The sequence below is a fragment of the Daphnia magna genome, linkage group LG2 (assembly GCF_020631705.1).
Source record: "Daphnia magna isolate NIES linkage group LG2, ASM2063170v1.1, whole genome shotgun sequence".
Lineage (NCBI taxonomy): Eukaryota > Metazoa > Arthropoda > Branchiopoda > Diplostraca > Daphniidae > Daphnia > Daphnia magna.
Window position 1 is genome coordinate 7,560,314 of NC_059183.1, and position 20,305 is coordinate 7,580,618.

General features: G+C 38.3%; 2 protein-coding genes, 1 long non-coding RNA gene and 1 other non-coding gene across 10 annotated transcripts in view; 2 read left to right on the forward strand and 2 right to left on the reverse strand.

The window, feature by feature from the left end:
• The first annotated feature begins 6 nt into the window (after nt 1-6).
• On the forward strand, nt 7-4,012 carry LOC123470181. 3 transcript variants are annotated; one of them, XR_006643765.1, is made up of 3 exons: nt 7-97; nt 178-3,635; nt 3,729-4,012. It is a non-coding gene; the product is annotated as an uncharacterized LOC123470181 (long non-coding RNA). The 3 variants fall into 3 exon arrangements; XR_006643763.1 differs by having other exon boundaries at nt 12-348; nt 3,507-3,635; XR_006643764.1 differs by having other exon boundaries at nt 12-348; nt 3,510-3,635.
• LOC123470180 (vascular endothelial growth factor receptor 1-like) lies at nt 355-5,061 on the reverse strand. Of its 3 annotated transcripts, none has more exons than XM_045170076.1 (17): nt 4,407-5,061; nt 4,167-4,309; nt 3,939-4,098; nt 3,711-3,874; nt 3,468-3,645; nt 3,226-3,402; nt 2,989-3,162; nt 2,817-2,917; nt 2,519-2,761; nt 2,278-2,416; nt 1,960-2,205; nt 1,745-1,892; nt 1,582-1,691; nt 1,361-1,506; nt 1,178-1,297; nt 981-1,110; nt 355-912 (listed from the first exon to the last, which is right to left on the reverse strand). In XM_045170076.1, exons 1-17 carry the CDS (start codon nt 4,507-4,509, stop codon nt 647-649), a joined length of 2,748 nt encoding a protein of 915 aa, XP_045026011.1. In that variant the 5' UTR covers nt 4,510-5,061; the 3' UTR covers nt 355-646. The 3 variants fall into 3 exon arrangements, with proteins under 3 accessions (XP_045026011.1, XP_045026010.1, XP_045026012.1); XM_045170075.1 differs by having other exon boundaries at nt 1,361-1,518; nt 4,407-5,055; XM_045170077.1 differs by having other exon boundaries at nt 1,361-1,518; nt 4,167-5,053.
• On the forward strand, nt 4,750-4,831 carry Trnas-gcu. Its single transcript has one exon. It is a non-coding gene; the product is annotated as a tRNA-Ser (tRNA).
• Nucleotides 5,062-11,301: 6,240 nt separating the features above from the next.
• The window catches only part of LOC116917381, a 30,613-nt gene continuing 21,609 nt past the window's right edge, over nt 11,302-20,305 (reverse strand). For all 3 annotated transcript variants that reach the window (XM_032922832.2, XM_032922831.2, XM_032922830.2), the window contains 17 exons: nt 17,591-17,676; nt 17,445-17,509; nt 17,025-17,355; nt 16,596-16,949; nt 16,336-16,500; nt 15,596-16,246; nt 15,379-15,512; nt 15,261-15,302; nt 14,900-15,182; nt 14,622-14,822; nt 14,367-14,538; nt 14,059-14,296; nt 13,869-13,998; nt 13,613-13,799; nt 13,123-13,523; nt 12,445-13,005; nt 11,302-12,387 (listed from right to left, as the gene is read on the reverse strand). In XM_032922832.2, the coding sequence (XP_032778723.2) occupies nt 12,085-12,387; nt 12,445-13,005; nt 13,123-13,523; nt 13,613-13,799; nt 13,869-13,998; nt 14,059-14,296; nt 14,367-14,538; nt 14,622-14,822; nt 14,900-15,182; nt 15,261-15,302; nt 15,379-15,512; nt 15,596-16,246; nt 16,336-16,500; nt 16,596-16,949; nt 17,025-17,355; nt 17,445-17,509; nt 17,591-17,676 (4,304 nt within the window). In that variant the 3' untranslated portion in view covers nt 11,302-12,084. The remainder of the gene's footprint in view (nt 12,388-12,444; nt 13,006-13,122; nt 13,524-13,612; nt 13,800-13,868; nt 13,999-14,058; nt 14,297-14,366; nt 14,539-14,621; nt 14,823-14,899; nt 15,183-15,260; nt 15,303-15,378; nt 15,513-15,595; nt 16,247-16,335; nt 16,501-16,595; nt 16,950-17,024; nt 17,356-17,444; nt 17,510-17,590; nt 17,677-20,305) is intronic.

A 20,305-nucleotide genomic window follows, 5' to 3' on the forward strand; every position in this document is an offset into this window, starting at 1 on the left:
TTTTTATTTTTTTAATTAGAAAACGCGGCGGACCTTCGTAAGAAGGTGTAGGCCGTCAATTGTATTTAGGATGGCGTTTTGGACACATACATTATATGTAAGATCGTTACTGATCTTCTGATTTCAGATCATGTAGGGAACATTAGATTTATTGGGCTAATAGAGATTTTTGCTCAGGGGCATTTATTCACTGGGTTGTAAGAGAAAGGTTGGTGATTTGTACTTGAACAAGTAGTATATAATTGCCATGAAAAACCACGTGGATCACCTGCAACAGCACTCTTTGTCTCGGACCAGCCGCTTGGGAAATGAAGCTTTGGGACATCATAGACCCTTAATTGGAATAAGGTAAGCTACAGTTCACTTTTTGAGTTCATATTTAGCACTTTAAAGAACACTGGTACATAAGACAAGAAACGGTTTCCCAGCTAAAAAAAGAATTTTTCTTCCATACTTTCCTTTCATATTCTTTTTCGCTAATGTTCGGTTGTATAAAAGCGTGATCCTCACTTAAAAGTGAATCATCATTTACTTTTGTTTTTATGTTGTAAGTTCTCCGAGTGAAACATTGTTTTTCTTTTGTTTCATTCTTGTGAATTATCGATGAGAACATATTTTGAGTGGTGTCTAATCGCATGGCAATTTTTTATTCCAAATGTTTTGAGGGTGAAGAGTCACCGAAATCTTCGTTGACATTGTTTTCAGTTAAGCCTGCATCCAAGTACTGGGAACCGACGAATGTCTCCATATAGTTTTCGATCATGTTAGTCAGCTGACAGAATGTAGGTCGATCGTTAGGTTCTTTTTTCCAGCAATTTTTCATTATGTCTCCAAAAAAGTTTGGCGAGTAATCTGGTTTCTCCATTCGTAGTCCGTCTTGAATATCTTTGACGAGTATATGGCCGTTCATACCTTGAAACATACAGTATAAATGTAGATTTCAATGGATAAATGAAAATTAGATGTTGATTTCAGTTTACCTGGGTATGGAATTTTGCCCAGGGTAAAGAGTTCCCATAGAAGAATCCCGTAAGACCAGACGTCAGATTGACTAGAAAACACGTTATCCGCCAACGATTCAATGGCCATCCACTTGACTGGTAGCAATCCCTGATAGCCAAATTAATGAAATTGGATATCGTCTGTTCCCCCGGAAAAGGTTGTGTGCAAACTTTACCTGCCCTTTTATTTCATAGCTGTTGCTGTACATTTTTCGCGCCATACCAAAATCTGCAACTTTGACAACTCCATGATCAGCTAAAAGAACATTGCGAGCGGCTAAATCGCCATGGAGAACCTGATCGATGTCAGATATTTCACACCGAGAAAATTGATTTAGTAAACGTAATTGAAACGATACCTTTTTACTAGCTATATATTCCATCCCCTTGGCTATTTGGAGAGAAAAGCTAATTAAATTCCAGGTGGAAATCGATGGATAGAAATTTGCGTCAACGTCTCCTCCATATTTCCAAATGGCTTCCGTTTCTTGAAGGCAATCTTCTTCTGTTAATGACACTTTTAAAATAAAAAGACTCTCAAACATTTTTTTTTTTTTCTCTCACTATTTTGCAATTTTACCGGGACAGATTGAAATGTCGGTTATCGAATTTCTCGCTTGAGATACGGAATTGTCTGAGTGTCCAGGCTGTAGTTGCTGTCTTGATTTTCCGCAGGAGGCACCGTCCCCACTAGAACATGCCAGATTGTAGTTTGAAATTAACTTTGAATTGCTTTTTTATACCAGTGAATCGCGCTAATTTCCACAAATTCATTTGGTAGATTTAGGTTACCAAAGTCATCCAATTGGTTGAGAAATTTATTACGCTGTTTAATCAAATAAGATTGTAAATTGCCGAAACGACAATAATCGATAATCAGCAAGAGTTCGCCTATCCAATCAAATTTGATGCTTGGGTTTAATAAATTTTAAAATGTCCAGGCTTTAATGTAGTCTACCTTTGATAATGTCTTTGGTACAGGCTCCCAGTAAATTGACGACATTTATATGCGGTCCTAAATAATTCAGAATTTTTAGTTCTCTAATGAGAGCGTCTAGTCCCTCATTCTTTAATTTGATTTGAAATTGCGATGCCGAAAGGACTTTTTTTACGGCTACTGTTGTAACAGTCTCATCCGAGTCTTTCATGCCGACAGCTTCGGCTTTGTAAACTTCCCCAAAGCATCCTTTGCCCAGCTTTTTTCCTAATTTTGTTTTTAAGTTGTTAGTTTAAATTTGTAAAACTGAGACCAGCTTTTAAATAAACGCGAACAAACCCAATCTGAGGCGATTTTTGGGAAATTCACATCCTTTATCATAAGGAAGAAATTCAGTTTGATACTCGATTGGCAAGTTTGGATCAATGCCATCAGGATTTCCGTTCAATCTTTCTTGAATTTCTTTTTCCAGGTTTTTCTTCATTTTATATATGTGGGTTCAAAAAAATGAAAGTAAAATAATCGAAACGGGAATCGTAAGTCTTTGCAATGACAATTTCCTATATTTTTTACCACTCACCTTATCAACGTACTGTTTGATGGGTACTCCGATAATAACTAAAGTTGCAAGAGATACGCAAACAGCGATGGCAATACTTGTAGATTCTGTTTCTTCTGAAAAATTAAAATTTCTATATCTCTTTTCTCCTCGACTGTTGTTCCAACGACATGAATAAGTTCCCGTTTCTCCACCAATTCCTTGTAGTGGCAAAACTGATGAACTACTGCTTGTATGGATTAATCCCAAATATTCTATGTCATCCTGATTTCGATTTGTAAGGATTTAACCGAGGATAAAAATGGTTTGATTTGTTTACCTTGAACCACTGGATGTGGACGTCGTCTGATATTCTATTGCAAGTCAAATTCTGAGCTATTCCTTTTCCCAGTTTGACATTCAATGGATCATTATTTATTTCTTAAAAGAGTTTCAAAAATGATTGTTTTTACTACCTAAAAAAAAAAAAGAGACAAATAGAAAAGAAATACCTTTGATTGTAAAACTAATTGATTGAGAAATCGTTTTACGACTGACGTTGCCTCTGCATTGAAAGTGCGCGTGCGTATCAAGAGTAACGCTGGACAGTTCCAGCTGACTTTGATGTAAATCGTACCAGTAATCTCCAAGAACCTTGTGGATCACTTCGTTGTTTATTTTAATTCCTGTAGTAAATTTATTAAATAGTCAAACATTTAAAAGAACAAGAGATCGAGATTGTTTCGTACCTTTAGGAGGGTCAGTTATATTTATAATCTGTTCTTGGTCGGTTTCGTTGATTACGTAAGACCATTCCGGTCGCCAAACGAATTTTGAGACACTACTTTGAATCATAGTACTACATATCAGGGTAACATTGTCACCTTCCACCACATCGCCCTCCCCAATCCTAACTAGTTCCATTCCTATTTTACATTGGATTTGTTAAAAAAATTTCTAGAAACCTTTCTTGATTTGATCAAAGTATAACCTCTGATGAAAACGTTGAATTCACTGTCGGTGTGTTTAGCAGTTGGCGTACGTTCGTTTATGCTGCCTATACAAATGTATTGTCCAGTGTCGTTGACTTTCGAATTAGTTAACGTCAGTCCTCGTTCTGGGGTGGGTTTCAGCAACCAACTGGCATTTTTAAATTCAGGTGACAATTCCTGTTATTTCAATTTTCATTTAACAATATGTTTGATTTTACTGGAAATGTTTTGATGTAAATTACTATAAACTTCCATTCCAGGTCTCCGTCTGCGCCGAGTTCTCCGCGGTACAAAGACATTGTTACGTTTGGATGGGTTGGTTTGCACGGGATATCCAGAGGTTCGCCCGCTAACGAAACAAATTCCGTGATGACGTCAGCCTCGATGAAAACAAGTTCTTTTTTACCTAGTTATGTCAAAAGAATCGCTATTTGATTATCGAAGGTGAATGAAAAAAAGTTAAAACAGACTGTAAATGTAAACGTATTGGTTGATTTTAATTTCGGGAGAGACGGCGCAAGTAAAATATCCCGTATCAGAAGGACTTGTCTTTTGTAAAATCATTGTCGATTTCACATGAGTTTTATTCCTGTCAGCCACATAACGAAAACGAGTGTTGATATTGTGTTCCTGTGTTAATAATTTTAAATTCAACGTATTTAATAAGTATTTTTTTTTTTTTTTTTGTATTTACATACTTCTTGGTAAATGAGGAAATCGGGCAATATCCACGTAATGGTGGCAGAAGTATTTTCTTCCTCGGTTTTAAACTGGTAGATGCAAGTTAATTTGAGATCACTACGAGCATCGACCACTTGTTGCGTTAGATCGGGAACCATCACTAGCCATTTTGCATGAATTATCAGAGGCAAAAATATGAAGAACGTTATTAAAAGCACCATATTTTGTAAAAACTTAAGTTTCACTTTAGTAATCACTTTTTTTAATTTGTTTGGATTGTCCTGAATAGAGATTTATAGAACACCGACAGACATCTACACGTTGCCACTTCCTTTCGTAACGTTGTGGGAGTGAAATCATCCGAGTTTGAAAATACAACTCTAATTTTTCAGACTGATATTTCAAGCATGGGAAGCGGTTTACCACTTACAACCCACGATTTGGCAGAAATTGAACAGTCGAGGTCTTACCCTTTAATCATAATTTCATTTCGACTCGAAGTTATCAACCGGGAGCGGATGTTGGGAATTAACGGAACTAATTTTATGCTTTCTATGTTAGCAAAAATTATAAAGAAATATGGCACTTAAATAGAATATAGACGAGGTGGCCGAGTGGTTAAGGCGATAGACTGCTAATCTATTGTGCTCTGCACGCGTGAGTTCGAATCTCATCCTCGTCGATATTTTTAGTGAACCAGTTGTTTGCTACAATATTTTTTTGTTCAACTACTGATTTGTAGTCTTTATTTTCTTAGTTTCGAATTGTCCAAAATGTATTATATTTTACGTCAACTTGATTTTCAGATTTATTTCGTGCTGCTTACCATAGGATATACCTTATACATAGGAAAGGATTATTACCGTATTGGACAGAAAGAAGACGTCTACTAAAATACACGAAGTTCGTTTGGATAAATTGTTTCTGTAAGCAACATTATCAAGCCCAAGCCCTAAATATCCAACTGTCGTTTTAAAAAACACACCACCCTGGGGTTTGCAAAAATGTCCCGACCTGTAACTTACCTTAAAGCGTAATACCTTAAGGCACTTTTTTTAAATGTCTAGACTTACCCAACCCTGCCCTGTCGTGTCCATCCCCCCGTCTACCCTCCCCCTTAAAGAAAAACAAACAAAAAACCCACTACCCCGCCAATAGGTGGCTTTAAAAAATTTAATCGGTGTTCGGATTTTTGTGCAGGATACTGTACGTCAATAATCATAGTTATGAATCGGAAAAGTTTTTCGATTGAGGCGGGTAATCCAAAAATGATAAATGCTTGAATAAAGAAGGCTTCTCACTTTTTCATTGATTAAATTTTAGATTAAGTTTAAAATAAATGATTTCAATTTGTAGTTTAATTAATTCATTAATGAATTAATTTTTTAAGATAAAAGAAAAAATGGCTGTTAGTGCCAAAACTTTAGTTTTTGTTTTTTACGTTTAGTTAAAAAAACTCTACAGCCATGTGAAAAATAAAATTGATTTCCGTGATATTCATTCAATTCTGAATCGAAATCATGTATTTAATGCAAAATTGGAAATTTGGCCAAAAATTTTTAAGTAGAAATGGTATATAGCCTTCCCACTTTTGTCAAAATCTGCAAAAAACAACATCTCATAGAATTCGAGAAAAATCACATGGAATAGTCCAAATTGAATGTTGATTTCCATTAAGTTGTTGGTTTTCTCGTTAAACCACCTGTAAAAATAAAAGCAAAACAAAGTGCTGCACTTTTTAAAACTTAGTTTTGGGGTTTTTCTGATTCCATGTTCAGTGCACTCCGTTTTAAACATTCTTTGGGCTACTGGTTAATACACTGAAATTTGCCATTTTTTCGTACCAGCCTCAGGGACAATTTTTCACGACTCACACGATTGTTTTAAAGTTGATTTTTCACTAGACGTAATTTGTATGTATAGTACAGTATATTTGCATGTTATTTCATTCAATTCTGATTTGCTGTCAGACATTGTTTTCATATCTTTAGGTGCAGCTCCTACCGCAGCCCTACAGTGTACAAAAATAGGAAATAGGAAAAAATTCTGCTCATTGTGTTGATCTGCAAAATGCCAGATTCAAGTAAGCAATCTTGAAATGGCCTATCAACAGTAATTTGGGTTTATATTTCGCTTTCATATGCAAATCTAAGACAAATATTTATATTACCTAAACTGTTATTGAACATAGGACTACACAGTATTAAAAGACTCTTCTCTTAAGGAAATTTGTAGCTGTGGACATTCTTTACATGACTCTTGTATCGTAAATATTTTCCTGCTTCTTGGAACAAGGAACATAGGATGTCTTAATGCCAACCAAGTGTCACTGGAAAGATTGTAAAAAGATTTTTAAGGTATTTGACAAATTTGTAATCATGCAAAGAACAATTATTTTGTTACCGAATATCGATATAAATTGCACAATAGAAATCTGAACTGATCCTCGTCTGCTTTTCTTAAGGCTAAAGAGTTTGTTGCAAAGCTAGTTTTATCTATATTTTTATCAAATTTTGCATCAATTTTTTTTTATTTGTCATGCTAAACGAAAAAATTAAGACGATTTCTAATTGCGAAATAGTCCAAACGCAAAGAAAATGAAAAATAAATGTTAATACCCTATACGAAATAAAAGATGTGGGTGGAGGGAGATTTGAACTTCGATACTTAGAATTCCAAGTACTCTATGATACCACAGAGGTATAGTTGCCTGCAAAATTATTTAGTTTATGCTACAGTAAACTAACTTTTATGTTTAAGTAAACTATATGATTGACAATCGATATAATTTTCGAAATAAGCCCCTGAATATTTTCAAAGCTTCCTCATTTTTGGAGCCCAGCAAAAAGTTTTCCTACGTCCAAACATGTATAAATTTAAATTTGTAAATTTTAAGATTTCCTAAAATATATCGGTTTATTGATATTCTGCAATTAGCTGGCCACATCGGTTATAGATGACGTCGTGGGTTATGCAAAGAGAAAACAATTATTACATTTTGAGTTCCAAATTTTGAATCACCACTTCTAGCGCGTTCATCACGGTAAGTTCATTATACATTCGTTTTTATTAAATAACTCACCTTGTTATTCATTTATTTTACCTGCTCATATCAGATGTCGCAAAAAACGAGAAGAACACGTAGTCCTGTGTGGACTTATTTTGAAAAAGTAGGGCCCTTAGGTAGAAATGTCTGGCAATGTTTCCAGTGTACCACCAAAGTGCCTTTCTGTGGGAACACATCTAACATGATGAGGCATCTTGAACGCATCATAATGATATTTATATCATTGTGCGTTCCAAAATGAATAAGGCGCGGCCCAAGACTGCAACAAGGGCGAAACCCAGAAGATTGTTAGACGACTACAACACTGATGAAGAAACTTCCGGTAACATTTTCCTGTTAAAAACTAAAACAGCATAAATGAAATTTTTTTTTTAGATGAATCTGGCCCACCGGATGGCATTGCCGATGACGTTGCTGTTAGTGCTGCACCTCCTGAATCGCACCAATGTAGCGAAGGAAGTTATTCCGCTTCATCAAATGCTGTTGCTTCGACATCGGCTTCGACTGGTAAGTTACGTTATTTGTTTATTGGTTTTCTCTCCGATTTCATTTGATGTATTTGTAGGTTGAGGTAGAGTCATTTCTTATCCAAGAGGGAGTGATACACTGGCTTACATTGTACGCCAGCTATTCCTCTTGATTGTGAGGGGAATGCATTGCCTCTCCATCGTTGACGATGTCCATTTCAACGCTTTCGTTTCGGCCATCGACCCACGAGTGAAGCTACCATCACGTAGCACCATCACTCACAACGTCCTCCCGAAGATGTACAATGAAGCAGCCGACAAGCTCACCCAGGAGTTATCTCTGGTAGAGTGGGTTTCCCTCACCACAGATGCCTGGACGTGCCGGAACAATTGCAGTTTACGGTTACTTACCACATGATACTAGATCACATATAAATCCTTTTTAACCAGCACCGTCTGCACTGTTTCACGGTAAAAATAATACTAAACTTCAGAACGAAAAACGCCCCCCTACCCTTCGTTTAGTGTGATTTTGACAGATTTCAATATGTAAAACATAAATCTCATGCGGTTATTTAATCACTATATAAAAGGAAGCTAATTAACAAATATACAAGCAGCAGATATACAATTGATACTGTTCGTAGATAAAGCTAAAACATTTAACATCGAGTTAGTTAACACATTGGTAAATAATGCTAAGACATTCAACCTTCTTTGGTAACCCCTAAATGGTAAAATTGAAAAATTTCATGATGGCAGAAAGTAAACAATTCAAAAACAGACCAACATCTCTATTAGAGGTAATTTTTTTAATAATTACGTTAAACCTAATTTTTTCATGATTAATTCTTAATTTAAATATCATTATTTGAATTGTGTAGGGCGACTTCACGTCTCCGGGTGGCCCAATGGAGGCATCCACCCCGATGGATGAATCCATTTATTATTCCATTTATTATTCCATGGATCCATCAGGAAGAATCCCTCCATGGATGTGGATGCTTCTTCATTGCCAACCCTTCTATGTATTTGGATTCAGACAGTGGTGAACCGCCACAAGTTGAGGGAATGGATGCCTCAACACAAGTGCCGGTTTCGCCACTGTCAACGATAGATATAAGCTCCGTCTCAGCGTGGGAGACGACGGAGCCAATGTCCCAACCCCAAACAACTATTGATGTGAGCTCCACAATTGATGTTAGCTTGTATAATAAATGAAATGAAAATACATATTTTTTTTTTTGAATTTTTGTATTAATATTTTAATGAACTTTATTCAGTACATTAGACTGCGTAAGACTGTGTAAAAAATTAAATCGAAATACAATTACTGAAGTTACAGGCAGTTGAAGCGTCGTCATTTCGTCAACAGTGTTTGGCAAACACTTAACCATATAAGCCAGAGTTCAATAAACCCTTTGTATCCTACTTCCTCTGTGGAATAGGGTCAACCCCCCTCTTTTTCGCCCAATGGATTGGTAGCTCATTGTCCTTGAAAGGCTGACGAAATAGGACTAATGCCACGGAGAAATAGGACTGACCTAAAAGTTTTAAAACTCAGTCCTATTTCTCCAGTCCTATTTCTACAAGAAAAATAGGACTGAAAATTTTCAGTTCTATTTCTCCAGTCCTATTTCACCGTCAATCCAGTTTAGCTAATAGTCTTAGATTTGCATATGAAAGCCACATATAAACAAAAATTACTGCTGATAGGTCATTTCAAGATTGCTTACATGAATCTGTCATTGTGCAGATTAGCACAATGAGCAAACTTTTTTAACCGTTTATTTTTGCATACTGTAGGACTGGGGGCTGTGGATAGGAATTGTCCACTCAATTAATCTATTTTTTGATGAAACGGATCCAGAGTAGCAAACACTTGGAATCAGAAAAACCCCCAAACTAAGTTTTAAAAAGGGCAGCACTTAGTTTTTTTTTACAGGTGGTTTAACGAGAAAACCAACAACTTAATCGAAATCAACATTAAATTTGGACTATTCCATGTGATTTTTGTCGAATTCTATGAGATGTCTTTTTTCGCAGATTTTGACAAAAGTGGGAAGACTATAACCTTCCCACTTTTCTATTTTTGGCCAAATTTCAACTTTCGCTTAAAATACATGATTTCAATTCAGAATTGAATACTAATCATGGAAATCAAGCTTATTTTTCAAATTGGCCTTATACTTTTTTTTAAAGTTAAGGTAAACAACAAAATATAAAGTAGGGGTGGTATTAATACTTTATTTTAGTTTTTTTTTAATCGGCTAATTTATCGAGTAAACCATTTACTTAATCGAAATTAGCGGTCAGTTTTGATTATACTGTGTGATTCTTTTTTCTCCATTGCTATCGAAAACTTCGCGAACAGCGGGAGCCGTTGAGTGTAATCAGAGAATATACGAATGCAGCGATTCAAGAGCAACTACAGCCCAACCCTATCGGGAACTTCCCGAACGGAACGAGGGCCCCTAGTGTTCAATTTCGATAATACCGTGTGATTTTTTTTCTCTTAAACCTATCGGGAACTTCGCGAACGCCTAGAGCCGTTGAGTAAACACCCGTTGGTTTTGGGGATAGGCGATCGTGTACAGTATCCTACACAAAAATCCGAACACCGATTAAATTTTTTAAAGCCACCTATTGGCGGGGTAAAGGGTTTTTTGTTTGTTTTTCTTTAAAGGGGAGGGTAGACGGGGTGATAGACTCATAGGGCAGGGTTGGGTAAGTCTAGACATTTTTTTATGCCTTTAGGCATTACTCTTTAAGGCAAGTAACAGGTCGGGACATTTTTGCAACCCCCAGAGTAGTGTATTTTTTTTAAACGACAGTTGGAAATGTTGGACTTAGGCTGTGTAATATTCCTTAACCAAATAAATTAGATAGCTGCCTGTGCACAGTTATGTCGATGCTGATGGCATATGTGTAGAGCATCTGATTGCTATGTGGTAGATCAGTGTTCGATTCCCGATAAGGAATTGCGAAATATTTTGTATCTTTATAATGTTCTTCATTCGAATTTGCTGGGATTATTAATTACTTTAGAACGAAGGGAATTATTATTTTTTAAATTATTCAATAAACAAAAAAAGCACATATTGCTCGATGAAAATTTGTTTTATATATGAACGAGAATTTCTCGTAAGGTAATCACAATAATTCATCACCTCATCTGGAATCGAACACCGATTTCCAGCTTCGCATTCAGAAAGGCTACGCCATTGACAACGACGTAAACATTTACGGACAGCTGGAACATAAGCTAGATTGTTTCGGTAAGCAACATTACCAAGCCCAAGCCCTAAATTTTCAACTGTCGTTTTAAAAAACACACCACCCTGGGGGTTGCAAAAATGTCGCGACCTGTAACTTGCCTTAAAGCATAATACCTTAAGGCACTTTTTTTTAATGTCTAGACTTACCCAACCCTGTCGTGTCCATCCGTCTACCCTCCCCCTTAAAGAAAAACAAACAAAAAACCCACTACCCCGCCAATAGGTTGCTTTAAAAATATTAATCGGTGTTCGGATTTTTATGCAGGCTACTGTACCTTACTATTTTATCGTTGTTTCGCTGTATTTACGCTATACCCCTAAAAAACAGAAAATAAGTAGAGAAAATTAAGACGAATTTAATAGAAACACAATCAATGACATTCAAGCACATTAAGCAATTAATCTACCAAGAACACAATTTCCTTCTTCGCCCTCTGTTCATTGATGGATGCGAATTTGGGTCCCAAAGCCAAGAAACAAAGTTGTATAGAATCCCTTCGGGGAACTATATCATCTCATCTAGACAGAATCCCTATCGGGAAACTTAAAATAGTAAAGAAACAGAAAAAGAAACATTCCTGCGGTAAGTCTGCAAACTTCGGTGAACTGTGAATCTGACATTTGACAAGGAAGTTTGCCAGGAAAGTATTTATATGGTATGAAACTCCATGTGTACGTGAGTAATGTCAAATACCAGAATACAAAAACAACAAAAAATACACTTCGGTTTGTGAAAATCATTTGTTTACCTGAGATAGACATTCAACAGAATAAAAACAAAGCTATGAAGGTTAAAAGGGAAACAATTGGGATAAATAGGGAGTGAAGGTTACCTTGTTATTCTGGTTCTTATTTTTGCATTGTAAACTGTTAGATGAGGCAATTTTCACATTTTCAAGAAAACTTGACTAGCATATTATAATCATCGTTCGTGGGCCGTTCAACGAAATTAGCGTTTTGTGTTTGTCATGTTTTGCGAATTTATACAAATACATCTTTGTTTTGGATAGAGCCTGAAGCTACTCAATTGGTTAGCTAATTCAGATCAGAAGATTTGGTCTCTAACAGACAAACTGTCAGCTGTGTAGGCTGAATAACAAGGCTATCCCACCAGTTTGCAGTTTCATGTGATCTCACTTTGGCGAGCGGAATGTGTGATATTGCGGGATGAAAATCGTTTCCTCTTGACGATTCGTCCACCGTAGATTTTCTTTTTGCTCGAAAAAGTCGACGAGACACAAAAGTTTCTTTTTAAGGATCCCGCCAGATGAATTCTGCTGATGCAATTAGAATCACCAGTCTTAGTACTTTGGGACGTAGATTCGACTACCGTGTTATAGTACACCTGAAGCCACTTGACTCTTTGCTGATCGATGGCAAGACTCCCAGCTGGATCCATTTTCAAATATTCGCAAACGTCTTTGTCCTAAGTAAAAATTGTAAGTGATTTTTCCCTAATAACTTTTAAAAATCACATCCTTACCATTAGCTTTGGGTGACTTTCGACGACGGCATGAACGATCATTGTTCCAGATTTAGTGTGAACTGAGTCTTTAAGACAAGGTTCGCCAAATGGAGTCTCCAGGTTGTGTAAGCGATGATCGCAACAGTCGTTCAGAGCGCGCAACGGCATAAATACGCTGTCGCCGGTGCCAATGCTCTGACAAACATGTCGTATCATAATGTTAGATCCAGTTTTCTCTGGTGAGCAGTTGATGAAACAACGGCCTCGAAAAGGTTTGCACTTTAAGGGAAGATGGCCGACTTCACTGGAATTCCTTTCGTTTTCCTGGCCGTAGTCTTCAGACCATCGGGGCCTAAATGGTCGTAATCTGTAAGAAGTCATTAAGCATTTTAGTTGTTCAGCTTCTCGAACTGGAATCTCCATCTCCTGTGCTATGAAACTGCTGCCTTGTCCGCTCATTTCAGCTGTCGTGACAGTGCTTGTAGTGCTCTGACATGAGCGGAAGGAACCTCTATCGCTGGTGCTCTCCCTAGAATGGAATCTGAGTTTCTTCAACTTCCGCCGAATTCTTCTCAAGAGCTACAAACCACCAGTTGGTTGGGTTAGAGTGTGTGCCAACTGCCTTGCCATTATTATCTTGTAATTAAATAGGACTATCCAAACAGAAACTATAACAATTCATTTCATTTGACGAACCTTCCAAGCATCAGAGTATTTATCCAATCCATTCATTTTTTGACTTCCTCCTCCACCACTGGGCCCAAATCCCGAATCCAGGTCGTCTTGTTGCATGCCATCGGACGACGTGGAGTTTATTCGATCTCTACTAAACTCTGTTAGATCCCCTGATCCATTGATTGCCTCTGTCGGTGATATGTCAGCTTGAAGGGCTGTTAAACTATTGTCAAGCAATTGATGGGTAGATTCTTGTTCCAAGCTAAGCGCTCGCACGTCAGGGCCGAGACCCGCTCTTTGCAGCAAAGGAGACGAAGCCGGACCGCATCGGTAAAATCTTCTGATCCTATTATGCACTGGAAATGGTGTCTCATCCAGGCAAGGACGACTTATTCGTCTTGCCTGCGCAGACCTTTCTAAACCTAAATGGGACGGTCCAAAAGGAAGAAAATCAGCAAACGATCTTAAACCGATACCGGCAGAAAGTTATTTTACAAAAATCTATTTATACCTTCTGATGGATGTTGGTCTGTCGACAACAGGCTTTTTCGTTGAGGACTCTCGACCATTGCTGTTGCATTCAACAACTCACTCATCGTTTCGCCTTGGGGTAACTTATTCCGACGCCAAAAACACCAATAAAGGCAGAAAAATTTTGTACTGCTAAAATTTAACATCAAGGGGACCGCCAATAAGACCTGCGGAAAATCGATCAATGTAACTGACGAACAATGTTTCACGTAAACTGAAAGTCAGTCGATATGTACAGCTAGTAGATGTAACAATGCGGCGACACAGTGGGTGCTAAGTGACAACCAGTGGAAGCGGCACAACGTAGATCCCGTGACCAGTACACCCAGCAGAGCGAGCATCGGACAAAAATGACTGTGTCGAACACTAAAATGAAACCTATTAAGTCGGTTATCAAAACAAATGCCGAACATAAGCTATAGGTACATATTGCTCATCAGAAGAGATACGTCCTTCGTGAAAGTCTTGGACTTTTCGGCCGAATCATCCGGTTCCCTTGTTGATGTGACGTAGAGCGAAAGGACGGTGAAAAATAAAGTACTATAAGCCAACGAGAAGAAGATCCCAGAGAAGGAGCTGAGCTGGGAAAACCAGGTGATGAACGGCACACCAACGGAAAATTCCTCGATGAGAATCTGGACCCCAGATAACGTCAATGGAACGCCTACACAATCAGAGCAAATAGAATCACACCAATTGTCACTCTTTTCACATTGACTTAAAAATGGAATTACCTAACGACAAACCTACTAGTCTGATATTATTCTGACTCAGTTTTCCCGTCGTCGCCTGTTCTGTAGGGCTCTTGGTGGCACTCATCTTCAAATACATAATCATGGCCCAAACAGTGGTTGCATATTGATATATCGCTGCAGTCAGTAAACTGGCCCAGAAACGATTGGTGACCTAACGAGAAAAAAAAATCACCCGATTGAAAATAAGCGATGACTTCATTCTTTACTTGCCCTAAATTATACAGCTCAACTTACGACGATGTCAGTTTGCAGGAAGTAAATAGACGATGGCGGTAAAAGCGAAATTCCCACTTGGATTTGAAACCATAACCACACGCAGCGCCGTTGGTACCACATGGCACATAAAGTCACGAGACCAAAAACGACGGCTAAATGGCTAACTGAAGCTGCAAAGTAAATGACTTTCCACAAGTTTACCACCGAATTCTCTGTCTGCTAAACAGCACGAACAGAAAAAAATCGTGTTGAAATAGAGGGTCAAGTTTTAATCTGCATCAGCAGTTCAAACGTACCTCAATGTCTCTTACGGCGTAGAGTAGAACGACAGTTCCTTGATGGTCGCAATGGCAACGGAAGGCAGCCGGATCGGACAACCGTTCGATGAAACAAGAATCCATATCCCATCCTCGGGAATGGTTTGTTGGTTGGAGTAGCAGCAGGGCGCAATGATATTCACCACCTTGGATTTGGAGATGTTCTACTGAATGAAAATCAATCGAAAAATTGTACCCGTTTTGCTTATTGAGAAAGAACTGGGCAGGTGCCAGTTGGCTAAGGTTTTTGAATCCTGTTTGGCTAAATTGTCACGTAAAAAGAAAAAAATTTAATGAAAATCAAACCGAACTCAGCAGCTTCATAATGTTGCAAAAATACCTCGGCAAAACTGGAAAACGTCCTTTGTACTTGAACTGTTTCCTGGACATAGAAGAAATAGAAGAACTGTATCACACATGAACCAATCAAAATCTGGTCGATCGCGGATGATATTTACCTATCATTGTCGACGTTAAGATCGCTGTTCTTCAGCAAATGACGTTCAATACTGCCAAGAAGATACTCGCCTTTGGGATTGATGCCTAGAAGAGTTAGGTGATTCTGAATGAAACGCAAGATCGGCAGTTCACCCTGAAACATAAAATAAAAGAATAAACAACGTTGTCTGTTTGCACAAACTTATCGATTCTCCTCGTCGATGACGATCTACTTACATTCAAACGGAAAATATCACGGGGCATGGACAAGAGCGCATCAAGAGCGTATAAATAACGGACAGCCGTCGAATTCCAAAAGGAGTGTGGTAAAACTTCTGTCCTTCTCCAAAGAAAAACTTCAAGACTGATCGCCATTTCCAACAACATGTTTCCTTCCCCAGGTAGATAAGGGGCTGGGGTAGCTTCTTCATCTGTTCTATTTTTCCAGTTGGTGAACCGATTGAATTCTGCGATACCTTTCAGCTTCCATTCGATGAAATCGGCGAACTTATTGACCATGGATGTAAGGTCGGTGACGACATAGCCCAAAGTGATCAACTTCAACTGATGATATACTTCAGTGAGTTCACGATCGCTGCAATTGGAAAAATCTGGCTCTCCCCAGCTCCAGAAAGGTTTTATAGCTGGAAGCGTCTCTCCACCGTCATCAGGCAATTCTTTTACAGCGAAGCAATGTCTCTTGGCCACACCGACATATCCAGCAGGACAGAACTGGTAATTGGTGATGTCAAAAGCCGTCCTAAGCCATTCGACACCATGGCTTTTCTGCTGAGGACAGGATCTTTCTTCGCTAGCGACAAAAACTTGGGTTGTCTTGTTGGCCACTTTTGTTCCATTTTCCCCTCGGCATGTGTAATTGGTGCTATGCTGGCCATCCATGAAACAAGGCCATTGATAGTCCACCAAAGATAATTAAAAAAACACGAAAAATGAACAAAGTCTTGGAACTCATTTACCTGAATCGAAGTGATTCTCAACAGACTGCCGACTGGTGTCAAGTCTTCGATGATTTCTTCGCAGGATGATTCGATGGGCTGGCCATTTTTCAACCAGACGTACTTGGTGGTTGTTCGTCGCGCCAGATGGTTCTCGTCACGGCACGTCAAATTCACTGCCGTACCCTGCAAGATGCAACAATTGTTTTCCACACGTTACTAAGGTAGTGTGCGTTCTCCAAATCTTCTTTGAAAGTGGAATAGTCATTAGTATTATTTACCGGAAGAACAACAGGATTCATAGGCATCAGGTCGAGAATCGGTGGCGTAATGACATCGAGAAAGACGCTCTTGCGGGCGGTCTGTCCCCAATCCTTGGCCCAACATTCAAATTCACCACGGTCGAACAAGTTTGCTTGTTTCACTTCCAAATAAAGCGTGAAAAATCCACGCAGGTTCTGTTGTTGATGAACAAAAATGGACATGTTGCGCTGGAGTGCAAACGAATCATCTATCGGGTGGCCATCCTTGTACCAGCCCATTTTCAAATTTTTCTTGCCCGAACCGTTGGCGTTGCATGCCACTGTGAAAGGATAACCTTCACGAACCTGACCCTTGACATCCAATTTTACCCACTAGATGCATGGATAAGAAAGATTTTTTTAGTCACGCAGTTAATAAGCAAGTAAAAAGAATAAGATATTTTCAACCTCGATAATCAAAGCTGGAACTTGGACGACGCTGATGTTCCGGATGGCAATTGTCTCACCTTGCACCTTCCACGCCCTGGAGTTAATTTGGTGAACGAAAGACGTATAGGAGTTATTCCATTGCTGTGGAATATAAATGTCTTCATCCCTTGTCATCTTTTTCCTGCCGCTGTTCCAGGGAAACCTTTGTCCCAAGGACGATTGATTCCCAATCAAATGGGAGCCGTTTCTGCTGGCATCCATCGAACCGTGGAATGCTACTGCATTTGTCCAGCTCATGTTGTATTTCTCAGAATTCCATAATATGAACTGAAGTCTACTTGAGTTGGGCCTGGAACAAAAAATTGATTGTACATAGGAATCTTTGTAAACTGATTATCTATTACACTTTATCTATTGCACACTTATGAATGAACTTACTCAAACAAATTGACGGAACCAACCACTAGTTTCAAAGCTGTAAATTCTTCTGCCATTTTTCTCATCTAGAAAGTCACGAATAAGTTTGTAGATAAAAAAAAAAAATAATAATATTGTTTAATATTTCCAGGTGAAATGGGCCTTACCGCGGCTGTGACTCCTTCAACCAAACGCGTGTCATTAAAGCAGTTTGGCCTTTCCAGTTCGACCTGTCCCAGGATTCTCAGTGGCACTAAGAAACGAAAGAGAAATAAGAGAGAAATATTACGCAATCTTGAAGTATCAGTTGAAAACGGATGTAATCAAAACGTAGAGTAACAGTAATACGGTGAGCTTTGAAATGCGTTTGTTAAATAATGAAAAACAATCCTTCATGCATTACACGTAAAGATAGGATACACGACAGGAAGTTTTTCTTTTGGCGAAAGTATCAGACGCAAAACAAACAAGTAATAGCAAGAAACTTATTGTTATTAGTAGTTCTTGGTTATTTGGAGCTATACCGTAACAAATGACGTAAACGTAATAAGGAAACGGGGAGGAGCTCGCTGACTTCAATGCAAGGGAAAATTAGAGGGAACTTTTACTACGACAGCCTCTTGTGCTAGTAAATTCGTTGTTTTGGCCGATTTCATTGCTCCCTTGTTAGCCTTAGTTACCCTCACAGATTGAAATCAAAAGCTGATATTTTTGCTTTGTTTCTAATAGCAACGGCTGTATCATTACATCAATGAAACGTAAGTGGCAGCACATCGATAAGGATTGAAACCCAATTTGCGCACATCAGCAATCGTCAATCAACTTGTGAATAACGGCAAAGTGAAATCAACTGATGGACTCGACACCTTCAACTACGTTAGACGCTGTCATGCTTCAGACAAAAAGGGATTATGCTTCTTTATAAGAATATACTTGGTATCTCATTAGTACAAGTTCTTTATTGACGGTCAACTGGCTTCCATTTTACCACGCAGAGGATCCATAAGTTTCCTCGATAATTGGGCAATGGTTCATCAAATTTCGAATATTATACCTTTCCTCGCATTTCACTTGGCAATCAGTTAACTTCGATATTTTAAAGATAAGATTGAATAGAAAAAATAGCTACAGCGCACAAAGGTAACGATTGAAATGACGCAAAACATCGGTAGCCGACAACGAGTTTGTAAAATAAAAGCCATAGGATTCGAAATGAAGAGATCAGATACTCCGTATGATCGCGGAATATGGAAATTTAACCCGGCTGATGGAACAACGCAATAATTACATCTTTTGCATAAAAAACAAAACAAAATTCAGACCTTTTGTAACTGAACAAGGAAATTTGTAACATTATGTTTGGGAATCCCGTTGTGTACAAATTTCCTAACCACAGAATTTCTAATTGGAAAAATTCTAAAGTTAATTTAAACCTTATCGTTCATTCTTTTGTTCACAAAGAATCATTACAAGAATACAGCCCGATAAAGAAGACGTGGCAGTGGCACTCGAATGGCCGCCCACTAACAAAACCGTCTGTTTTTTCTTTTCCAAAGGGTACCTATTGTAAATAGACGTTTGAGTAGGGGTGGTTCGTTTGTACCAAATAATGAAAAAAAAAAAAAAAAAAAAAAATTTATTTAGAAAAGTAGGAACATAATACACACAGAAATGCAGAGGCAAGATAGGAATAGGTAGAGCGAAACTCATGGTCAGATAAAAAAATGGTTGAAAATAATAGGTAACAAATATAGTACATTTACACGCAAACGTGCAATCATTCGGCGCCTTGCATCTGCTACGTGGCATAGTCATTACGAAGCACAGGGCATCGACTACCCCAATTTCAAACATGAAAATTCGTAAAAGAAACGAAATTGTCTGACCAATTCTCAATGAGAAACAAGCAAATATGCGGTTGGTGAATAGTGATTACATCCTGTGCTTACAATCACCATTGTCAATATAGAACTTTGAAGTGGTTTTTATAGGCAATGTATATTCCACCGGCAAACTATAGGACACAAAATGAATGACTTTACCTACCGACCGTGCGGTTGAGGTTGATTATTTCGTTACGTGTGAGTCGAGACAATACGATCAGAATTATTAACGCGAAAAAAAAAATGATCGGAAAGGAGAAAGACGTTTAAGAATAACGGTACAATAGCACGAAAGGGAATTGTTGATGGCCAAGTTCCTGATTTGAAGAAGCCCCTATTAAAGAGTAGACTAATAAACGATGTCGTCGTTCACTTCATTCCCCTCGGTCGTCTTGAACGTATGATGGATGGATCCTTCATCACGAGCGCTTTTGTTTCTTTCCCACCGATAATTGGTCTGACATACGTAAAACAAACTTTAAAAAGTCCAAAAAGAAAATGGTGGTGCTTTGGTTTTAATAAGCCACGAGACGTCGCAATCGCAAGGAAATGGTAGTGAAGATGAGCGGAAAGCATCTTCTCGTGTGAGCGCGTAATGTTTGAAAAAGCACTGAAAACTCAAAGACGAGTTAACCGACCGGCTAATGCTCTCACATCTCTACTTTTAACGAGTCTTCCACAAACTACATAGGTATAGCACGATGAGAGATACATGGAGGCAGTAGCCATTCAATAAAATAAAAGGGTATACGGTAAGAAAAAGAATGATCATACACGGTGACCAAACATTAAGACGCTCTTTACTTATTAAAATAACTAATCGTCAACTGTCTCTCTTTTTCTCCTCGTGAGACCGCAACGTCAAAGCAAGATAAACAAGATTTCCTGACAATTCGTTCCACCTAATATCCTGTATATCATCCGTCTCTCTTCCACAGACACACACACACATAAAAAAAGACGGTTACACGACACACCCTTTCGTTCGTACCGCAGAAA

Coding starts and splice junctions, on each gene's coding strand:
- LOC123470180 (XM_045170075.1), bottom strand. CDS start 4,509: ATGATTTCACTCCCACAACGTTACGAAAGGAAGTGGCAACGTGTAGAT. Junction 2,417..2,518: donor TCAAACAGTACGTTGATAAG/GTGAGTGGTAAA, acceptor TATAAAATGAAG/AAAAACCTGGAAAAAGAAAT. Junction 1,692..1,744: donor GAAATTAGCGCGATTCACTG/GTATAAAAAAGC, acceptor GGCATGTTCTAG/TGGGGACGGTGCCTCCTGCG.